Genomic DNA, 11,268 nt, shown 5'->3' with positions numbered 1-11,268 from the left:
AAATAGAGGTTGAAAGAATCCACCGATCACCTCCTGAAAAAGATCCCAAAAAGAAAACTCCTAGGAATATTATAGCCAGGATCCGGAATTCCCAGATTAAGGAGAGAATATTGCAAGCAGCCAGGAAGAAACAATTTGAATATTGTGGAAACACAATCAGGATAAGCCAGGATCTGGCAGCTTCTACACTGAGGGATCGAAGGGCCCGGAATGTGATATTCCGGAGGGCACAGGAGCTGGGATTAAAACCAAGAGTCACCTACCCAGCCAAACTGAGTATGATGTTTCAGGGGAAAATATGGTCATTCAGTGGAATAGAGGACTTTCAAACATTCTTGCTGAAAAAACCAGAGTTGAATAGAAAATTTGACATTTAGATACAAGAAGCAAGAGAAGCATGAGAAGGTAAACAGGGAAAAGAAATCATAAGGAACCTATCAAAGTTGGACTATTTTTTTTTGAAGCACTCGGGGTTGGGTGACTTGCTCGGGTTTGCATGGCCAGTTTTTGTTTCTGGGTGTGGTGCTGAATATCTGGGCCTGGATTTGATCTGGGTCGTCCCAGCACTGGAGCCGGTGCTCTTGCTCGCTGAGCCACCTGGCCAAAGTTGAACTATTAACATTCCTACATGGAAAAACAATAATTATAACTTATGAAACTTTTCTCAGTAGTTGAAGGGATTAGAAATATATATATATAATATATATATGTCTTTATATGAGGGTATGCAGGCACATGAATACATATATGAATGTGTGTATATACTTTTACAGATATACATAGATAGAGGGCACGGGACCAATTTAACAGGACGGGATGATACTTAAAAGGTGAAATTAAGAGGTGAGAGGAATATAATGAGAGGAGATGGGGAGAGATAGAGTGGGGCAAACTATCTCATACAGAAGAGGCAAGGGGAAATGGTTACAATGGAGGGGAAGAATAGGAAGGCAAAAGGGAATAGGTCAATCTTATTCCTATTGAATCTTGCTTGAGGTGGGAGGGAAATACACACTAAATAGGGGATCTCACCTTCTAGGAGAATAGTGGGGAAGGGGATATGAGGGCGGATGATGGAAGGGAGGGCAGGCTGGGGGGGAGGGAAGTTGGAAGCACCCACTTTTGAAAAGGGACAAGATCAAAGTAGAGAATAGAACAAGTGGGAGGTGGGATAGGAGGGAGGGAAATACAGTCAGTCTTTTACAATACATCTACTACATTATTGTTTTGCATTAGCCGCACATGTACAACCTATACTGAACTGCTTGTCTCCCCAGTGGGGATGGGTGGCAGGGGGGCAAGGGAATAAATCTGGATGTGAAAGTTTTAAAATCAAATATTCAAATATATATATATATATATATATATGTGTGTGTGTGTGTGTATAAAAAAATAAAAAAGACAATTAAAAAAAAAGAAAAGGTATGGGATCAAAGTAGAGAATAGAACAAGTGGGAGGTGGGATAGGAGGGAGGGAAATATAGTCAGTCTTTTAAATATATCTACTATGTTATATAGTTTTGCATTAGCCACACATGTACAACCTATACTGAACTGCTTATCTTCCCAGTAAGGGTGGGTGACAAGGAAGGAAGGGAATGAATCTGGAATTCAAAGTTTTAAAATCAATATTTAAATATATATGTATATATATATATATGCTATTATTAATACTATTTTACATGTAATTGGGAAATAAAATAAACAGGCAATGGGGCATAGAGATCCACTGGAAAAGTCAAAAGGGGTATGGGAAAAATATGGGAGAGAGCAGATTGGAGGAGGGGATATCCTGTGGGACTGCTATTTTGGGGCGAGGGGTAACGGAAAAATGGGGAGAAAATTTGTAACTCAAAATCTGGTAGAAATGAATGATGTAAATCAGAAGTTAATAAAGCATTTGAAAAATAAAAATAAAATAAAATACTACCTCCTTCCTGATCCTCCCCAACATGAACGAGATATAATATTTTCCCCTATCCAAACTCAACAGCTTTTCTTTTGTGTCTTACGTTAGTTATTTGTGCATCTGTCCATCATATTTCCTCCCTGTTGGACTGTAAAGGTCCAAGGTCAAAGACCACATGTTAGATTGTCACTGAATCCTCCACAGCTTCCTCTATGGTCCCTAGTCTAGCACAGAGCTTTAGACAAAGTAAATATGCACTAAATATTTATAGAGTCAAATTATGTAACTTTCAATCCTTATTGTCACAGGAAAAAGCTTTAAAAAAAACCTCTAATTCTATCTTACTAGGCCACATGCCCATAAGTTCCTGGTATCAGGAGACATGGACAAGGAGCAGCTAGGTGGCACAGCAGATAGATCAGGTCTGGATTCAAGAAGACTTGAGTTCAAATCTGTCTCTAGCTATGTTACCCTAGACAAGTCACTTAACCTCTGCTTGTCTCATGTTTCCTCACCTTTAAAATAGGGATTATAATAGTACCACAGAATTGTTGTGAGGATCAAATGAGATAATATTTGAAAGCATGTAGCACAGTGTCTGGAATATAGTAGGCGCTCTTATATTTGGGTATGTCAGCTGCTGCTGTTGCTGTTTCTGCCACTGCCACCTAGGTTCCATCCTAATTCTGTCATGAACCATACGATTTAGTAATGTAAACTCTATGTGCCTTAGTTTCTTCATCCATTAAATTAAGAAACTGAACCTCTAAGGTCCCCTTCCCACTCAAGTTCCATAACATCACAGCCACATGAGGCAATGTTAGACAGAGGACTCCTTATGGAGTCAGAGGGCCCGAGTTCAAATTCTACCTGTTACTTACTAGTGATGTGTCCCTGGGCAAATCACTTAACATTCCTAGGTCTCAATTTGTCCCTTGATAAAATAAGGTTGGATCAGATGGACTCTGACATTCTTTTCAACCCTAAATTTATGATCCTAGGAGCTATGCTACAAGTATCTCCAGTTTTATGGAAGAGATGTTATAAAAAAAAAAAACTAGTCATTAAAGAACTTTGATTTTTAAAAAATGAATCCTATTTTCCCACTGACCAAAAATTAGACTACCATGGAGAAATAAAAACTCCACAACGGAGAGCAATGAAAACTTAAAGAAGAGATGAATATAGATGCCAGTCTTTGGGGTATGCAGGGAAATCATGTATACCAATAGACCAGCTAGCATTCATAATTCCTACCTGGTAAAGCTCTACCTGGCAGCTTATTTTTTCCTTATAATACATTCCTTTCTTTTACTGTTGCTCAAGCCCCCAGATCACAAAATTTTCTCCAACCTTTGGTAATTCTATCGGTCCATCTTTTTTTTATTTAATTAATCAATTTACTTTTAGTTTACAACATCCAATTTCACGTTTTTGAGTTCCAAGTTTTCTCCCCCTCTTTCTCCTCCCCCCTCTCCATCATTGCAGCATGCAATCAGATATAGGTTCTACAAATACCTTCACATTAAACATCAGTCAAGTTGTAAAGAAGGATTATAACCAATGGAATGAATGAGAAAGAAGGAACAAAACAAAACAAAAAAAGGGAGAGATTAAGCAGTTTGCTTCAATCTGCATTCAGATTTTATAATTCTTTCTCTGAATGTGGATAGCCTATTCCATCATGAGTCCTTTGGAGTTGTCTTATAACCTTGCATTGCTCATATGAGCCCAGTCTATCAAAGTCAGTCATCACACAATTGTTGTGTCTGTAATTGTGTATAGATTTCTCCTAGTTCTGCTCTTCTCACTCAACATCAGTTTATATGAAGTCTGTCTGCTTCTCATTTCTTATAGCACAATAGTATTCCATTACATTTGTATACTACAACCTGTTTAGTCATTCCCCAATTGATGGGCATTCCCTTGATTTCCAATTCTTTGCCACCACAAAAAGAGCTGCTATAAATATGTTTATAGACACAGGTCCTTTTCCCACTTATATGATCTCTTTGGTATACAACCCTAGAAGTGGTATTGCTGAGTCAAAGGGTATGCACATTTTTATTCTCCTTTGGGCATAGTTCCAAATTGCTCTCCAAAATGGCTGAATCAGTTCACCGCTCCACCAACAATGCATTAGTGTTCCAATTTTCCCACATCTTCTCCAGCATTTATCAATTTCCTGTTCTGTCATCTTAGCCAATCTGACCAGTGAGATGTGGTACCTCAAAGTTATTTTCATTTGCATTTCTCTAATCAATAGTGCTTTAAAGCATTTTTTTCATATGATTATAGATATCTTCTTAATAGATATCTATATAATTTCTTCCTCTGAAAACTGCCTGTTCATATCCTTAGACAATTTATCAATTGGGGATTGACTTAGGTTCTTATATATTCAACTCAGTTCTCTGTATATTCTAGAAATGAGGCCTTTATCAGAGACACTGGTTGTAAAAATTCCCAACTTTCTGCTTTCCTCCTAATCTTTGTTACATTGGCTTTGTTTATACAAAACATTTTCAATTTAATGTAATCAAAATTATCCATTTTGCAATTTATAATGCTCTCTATATCTTGTTTGCTCATAAATTCCTTCTCTGTAAATCTGACAGGTGTTTGGTCCACCTTTATGTAATTACTCTCTCTTAATGCTCCTGGTTATTTGTCATGATCAATAGGTATATCCCCACTCTTTTCTAATACTAAGTGTTGATTAATGCACAATCTAACTGGAGGTAGAAATTCATTAAATTCAAGAATGCAGATTAAATAACCTAAATTAACTCCTACTTTATTAGTTCTACAAATTACAACATAATCAGTATCATTTTTCAGTTTCAAAATTGTCCCTTTTAGTTCTATTACCAGACACTCACTTTTTTGTTAACTCATTTGTTTCTCCTTTCCCATGCAATATTTTCTTCTGCAATATCCATCTTTCCCTACATGATATTGTCTTTTCCTTCCCTACTGATTTTTCCTTTCATCTTTCTCCATCATCTTCCTATTTTGGTAAACTCAGCAATAGCTGGATACAGCATCATGTCTTTTGCTGGCTTCTTAACAGTTTGTCTCTAAAGAATGCTACATGTATATCTAAGAAGGAATTCTGCTTAATATGAGAACTGAGTATACAAGGTAGAGACCTTCCTGAAGCAGGAGGGTAAAAACTGCTGACTGTGGATGGCTTGGAAGTTGCATTAGTCAGCTCCTGGAACATGTTCCAGACCCCTCATTGTGAAACATTGCTGTTGGTCTTCCAAATCTCTTCGTCTTCTCCTATGTGACAGCCACAGAACCTGCTATTTACATAACCTGGCTATGAATCACAGAATCCTAGAATTTTAAAATTGGAAGAGACACTAGAGATTACGAAATCTAATACTCTCTCTTGGCAGATAAGGAAAATGAGATCAAGAGAGGTTAAATGATTGCTCCTGGTTAGTCACAGATCTCATTCATGAGCTGAGATTAGAACCCAACTCTCCTGACTCCCAAGGCTATGCTCTTTAATATGAAAGGAAGACCACAAATCAGTTTTCAGTAAAAGGAAACAAGAGAAGATATCCATTTTTATTTTGCTTTTCTGGAGGGTGGAAGGCAGGGCAATTTGGTGTTAAGTGAAAGATATAATTTCTTTTAAATGAAAAGAGTTAGAGCTTAAAAAGAAACTAGCAAAAAAAAAGATAAAACTAATTGCACAAAAGATCCACAACACCTACTTTCTATACCAGTTACCTTACAGAGATCAGTTACTAACATATTGTCCACATCTCTCAGTACTCTAAAGATGAAGTAGGGAGAAAAAAAAAAGCAAACCTGTATTCTAGCTAACAATTAACAGAACTTCATCCTGAGTTTAAAGGGTAAAAAAAAATCAAATACATTTGAGGCGTTTTACATTCTCGTTGCATAATAGCTTTTTAGGGCAACATCTTATGCACTTAAAGTGAATATTCCATCATGGTGACCTATAACTTATGTCTGCAAGTAATTGTAAGCAGCTGATTCTAATATTACAGTGTTTAATGTGAAGGGAGGTTAAAACTGGGTTTGTGCACAATCAGGTTAAGATTGGATGCAACAGCAGAAAATCCATACATATGTTGGAAAATTCTGAAAAATGCCCATAGTCCCAACCTGATTAGGCTTCACATTTTTGCATGGTTTGTCAAAGTAGTTCAATGAAATCAGATCAAGATGGAGAATGGGATAAAGTGATTTTCTTTTCTGTTTTTCCATTAATCACCATGACCCAGGGAAGCAAAGACCTTCTTCCCCCTCTCTCCTGAGGCAAGAAGGGACACTTCTTTAGGAATTATACTGATTCAAATCAGTTGCTGCTTAAGTTTCAAAATTTATTTCTATTTCTCCTGTAATATTTTTGCATTTGTGTGAAGCTTTGTGTTATTACTTCCCCGTGCAATATGCATTAATTTGTGCATGATTTACAAAATATCACTAACCACTTTTTAAGGTGGCTGACATTTTCTTTCAATTGGACTGTCTTGGTATTTGTGTTACTGTCCAGAAACTGTAGTGATGTAACATTTTTTAAAAAATGAGAACAGAAAACTCCTTCAAATAAACTGAAAGGTAAGACATGGATATAAACTCATAGATTAAAAAACTCAAGACAAAAGCCTTAAATTTGGTTAACTCATTTACTTAAAAAAAAGCTATTAGTTATATGCTCACAACTCTCATTTTGGTTGCACTTAAACTGCTAACAGAGTAGTGTCAAGTTATTTTTCAATTAAGATCATGTACTGCTAATACCAGTTCAGACAAACATCTGAAGTCTTCAATGAAGGTTATACTCAATAACCTAACTTATCTAACAACATTTTTGCTTCTATCAGACTGTATTAAGATGAAGCCTATAACAAAACAGCACGCTTTATTTGAACATAAGCGTATTTGCTTTAAAAGCCTTTTTGGCGAGTGATTCTTGTTATTAATTTGGACCACAATAGGGTACAGAGCTGCTGAGAGAGGAAGAGGGATGTTATATAAACAATATACCACAAAGCAGGCCTTTATTCTCAATACCTGGATACTTCACATTTGTTTTCAGGCTCAAGGCTGCAGGTTAAATATCCTCAGCTATGCAAGAGGTAGCTTACTAGTTTCATTAAAAAAATATTTTTATATTCTGAATGAAAACCACTCAATTTATTTGAACAACACCATCTTTGTGAATATAAGACGAGATGAATAAAGTTTGTTTCCAATGGCCAAACAAGGAAATCTAATTGAATAGCAAAACCACCAAATACAAGTGAGTTTCTGGATCTGGATCTAATAGGATCTCATAATCTACATTGGCATCTCCCTTAAAAAATAAAGTTTTTCATGGATTATGGATATTGTATATGAGGCAATGGATTTTCAAAAAGAAATTTAACCAGATATATTCACTTCTTATGTTGTAGCCATAAGTTTAGAAAAATCAATTAATTGCCAAAAACAAACAAAAAACACTAGAAACAAAAACCCTCTAGGTTCAATGCTACAAATAAACTAGATGAGCTTTTTTTCTGACCCATTTGCCCTTCCCAGTATTAAGCCAGGCATATAAATGATACAGCTGATAGCAAAATTCTGGCATCCCTCTTACTAAACAACTGATTTTTTAAAGTTCTTATTGGACCCTGTGGTAATTTATGTAAGTTACTAATCAATACATGCACACGTGCACACAAGAAATAGGCTAATTCCAAAAATCTTTTTAAAAAAAGCATATTAATGGCAAATACACACACAATTTTATAAATATTCAACTGATGATGGTAGGGACTATTCACAGATTACATAAACCTCATTAATTTAATGGCTTAACTGTTAGTCATATCCTTATGAATAATCACCACCAAACCCAAATTTAGTTAGAATCCATTTTCTTGAAAACCTTAAGGCTTCTCATACTTTACCTTGTACTTTTTTTTCTTTCAAAGACACATTAATGATAAATTAGATGAAGACAGTTCTTTCCTAAAAGGTGAATTGTCCACATATCAAAAAACAATTGTTCTTATTTAGATACATTCATAAGACTTTTCATAGATGTTCTCACTTAACAACCACTTGAGGTAGATATTACAAGAATTATCATCTCCAACTGATAGATGAGATAACTGACAGTCAGAGAAATTAAGTATTACTCATTGTCACATAACTAATAAGAGAAGTAGGATTTGAACCCAAGTCCTCCTGACTCTATTTCCAACACTCAATCCATTATCCTACACTTCTTTTAATATAAGTACTACACAGAACTTAACAACTAAACTGCAATTGGAAAATGTCTTTCATAGGCTCCTCACACTGGGGGGCCAACAAAATAAGAAGGAAAAAAAACTTCATAGGACAGATGAAATCCATGGAATCTTACCTCCTGGACAATGCCTCATAGCCATTTTACACCTTCTAGATTCAGCAATGGTTGGACATGGTATTGTGTCTTTTGCTGGCTTCTTAACAATTTGCCGTGTTCTTGTTTCCAGACCCCATTTAAATCCACATGTTCGATTGTTTCTGCTACAAATTCCCCACTCACTCCAGGGACCCACTTCACATCCTTCTGTTGAGACAAAGACAAGAAACAATTTGACACAAACTGACCCTATACCATCTACTTATATAAGAATATTTCCTCTTCCTCTCTCTGTCTCTGCCTCCCCCTCCCTCCCTCTCACCCCACACACAAGCTAACTATATGTGTGTATGTATACAATATATGTGTATACATATATAAACACACACAATTATGTGTGTGCATATATTTTCCTGGGTAAAAATGCTTTCCCACAATTTTGAGAAGGTTCTTGCCCCCAGTGGTAAGCCTTTCATCTTTCCTTACACAATCTTTCAGTAGTACCATTGGAGTAAAGGCCTCTCAGCTTTCATTTAAAAAGACTGAAAGACTTTTATAGAACATATTATCCAATCCAGTAAACATTTCTTAAGCACCTACTATGTGCCGTGCAGCGTGTATCATCCCAAAGTTCATCATGTAATTCAAAAAAGAAAATCAAGAGAAAAAAATTACTTTCTTTCTGATTGAATCAAAATTCCTAAATGAAAAACTAGCAATTAGTTGGTCTCTACATTTCAACTGTAGAATACAGTTGTGAATCTCAGTGAAATGTTAGGTATTCTTATAATGGTTATTAATGAATAGTAATGCATGGGAGGTTTGTATTACAAACTTCCCATCCCAAGGATTTCAATTTATTGAATAATGAAGAAGATAGAGTGAAACGTTTATTCATTCATTCAGCATGGTTTTATTATGCACTATTTGAAGTGCCCAGGAAAACAAAGAATTAAAAAGAGAAATAGTCTTTGCTCTCCAGAAACTTACATTCCACTGGAAAGCTTGATGCATGTCACTTTATGTGAGTATAACCAACCACAGTTTATACATTTAATACAAATGACAGTTTTCATGCAGCTGAATTTTTGTAGTGATAGAAAAACAAAACTTTTTTAAATTTAAGGTCCTAATGAAGAATGCTTCATTGAAGTGATACCACTTGAAATTTTTCAAGGAAAACACAAGTGGAAAGGTGCCTCTCTGGGTACAGTTAATATCTTATTAAGCTAAAAAGAAATAGATCTATTGCCTAGGTAGTAAACTTTCTCTGAGACATGTTTGTTTCAATAAGCAAACATGCCAATACTGGCTATTAGCAGAATCACAAAATTACTTGAGAATATTAATATCAATAATTCAGCAAATCAACACATCAATTTTAGTTTTATTTAATAACTTAATTCAAGTAGACAATGGGAAATCAATCCAACAAGTTTTGTAAAGACACTGGGGCTACAGTTTTGGAGGATAATTAAAGACCACTCACCCACGCATTCCATGGTTTCATCTAATGATGCAAAACCATCAGGACATTCATGAAAGCAGCGTCCTCTATGCAAGTAAAAGCCTGCTTTGCACTTCGTACAAAAGTCTTTGCTAAAGCAAGAGTCACAGTTTTCTATTCTGCATCCTAAATGATTTTTTTAAAAGAAAGAGAAATTCAGAGTAAGAAACACTTCATTTGCAAATATTCCACCTCCCCCCAAATCATCATCTCTACAGAAATATTAAAGGCCACAACTGTCATTCTTACTTTTCCACAGCTACTAAAACTATACCTTTCATATTCTCATTCCTCAACTTATCACCACAACAATAAAAAGAAAAGCAATGACTAGGTCTGTGAACTTATTATAGCCACGTGATGATGTTCAGAACTTTGTGTGCAGCCCTTCAACAGTGTAAGTTTTAAAAAATAAGAATTTGGATTGATTCTGTAATTAAAAATAAAAGGTCAGAGAACCTTAAACAAGATCATATAATAGCTACACATGCAAATATAATTGGTATAACTGTTGACTGTCCATCAAATTAAAAAAAAGGAACAGTTTATTCAACAAAGTAATTCAGTTTCCCCAGACTGCAAAGATTCCTCTGAAACCCAGTGCAGAAAACATAGAAAGAAGATTCTCCATAACGACTCTACGTTGATTTGATAATTAGGCAACTGACCTAATTCTTATTGGACCTTATCATTTTCACTGATTGCTTGGATCATTGGTAAAAACAAACAAGCAAAAATGTGCAGTGATTTTACAGAGGATTTTTTCCCCTAAATTACATTTGGCAAGGGACAAAGAATGAGGGCATGAAGGTTTATGATAGGGCTGAAAGCAGGGCATAAAAGATAGACTAATCCTTCTATGGGTCATCATATTATTACTTACATATCAATTTTTTTCAGTGTTCCTATGATGCATTCAATGACCATCTCAGTGCAATGCCAACACTGAACTTGATATGTTAAATAGGAACAAAAAATCAGAAAGCAAATAACCTTATAGGAAAGTAAAAAAATTAAACCTGAAATAGTGCAGATTTTTAGTTTTTTTTTCTGAAAATATGGTTGATAAGAGTACCTAAAATTAAATGAAATATTGAAAAACCAATGTATAGAATATGTTGCAAAACATATTGAAAAAAAATAGACAATCTAATAATGTGCAACACAACTAGTTCTTCATACCTCCTAAGTATCAAGAAGCCTTACCTGTACTTTCTTGACACCTGTGTGATCTTAGGCAAATCACTTAACTTCCCTAGGTTTCAGTTACCTCATCTATAAAATCAAGGAATAGATCTCCTGACAGAGAACCAATGGACTTAAGATGACAAATGAAATAAACATTTTTTTGGATGTGGCCAATGTGAGAATTTGTTTTTCTTGACTACAATATTTGTTACATGAATTTGGCTTCCTTCCTTCCTTCCTTCCTTCCTTCCTTCCTTCCTTCCTTCCTTCCTTCCTTCCTTC

The 11,268-nt window shown here is 35.4% G+C and overlaps 1 protein-coding gene across 1 annotated transcript in view; it reads right to left on the bottom strand.

Moving 5' to 3' along the window:
- RSPO2 (R-spondin 2) overlaps nt 1-11,268 on the bottom strand; it is a 246,551-nt gene that overhangs the window by 86,003 nt on the left and 149,280 nt on the right. Inside the window, exons 3-4 of the mRNA XM_069081346.1 lie at nt 9,781-9,924; nt 8,310-8,498 (exon numbers count right to left, since the gene is read on the bottom strand). Coding sequence (XP_068937447.1) covers nt 8,310-8,498; nt 9,781-9,924 — 333 coding nt within the window. The remainder of the gene's footprint in view (nt 1-8,309; nt 8,499-9,780; nt 9,925-11,268) is intronic.

This window comes from Petaurus breviceps, unplaced genomic scaffold (assembly GCF_028583685.1).
Source record: "Petaurus breviceps papuanus isolate PSGF00001 unplaced genomic scaffold, PetGlider_PUasm1.0 98, whole genome shotgun sequence".
NCBI classification, from domain to species: Eukaryota; Metazoa; Chordata; class Mammalia; order Diprotodontia; family Petauridae; genus Petaurus; species Petaurus breviceps.
The sequence above is the reverse complement of the archived record's forward strand: the minus strand, read 5'-3'. Positions and strand labels throughout refer to the sequence as shown.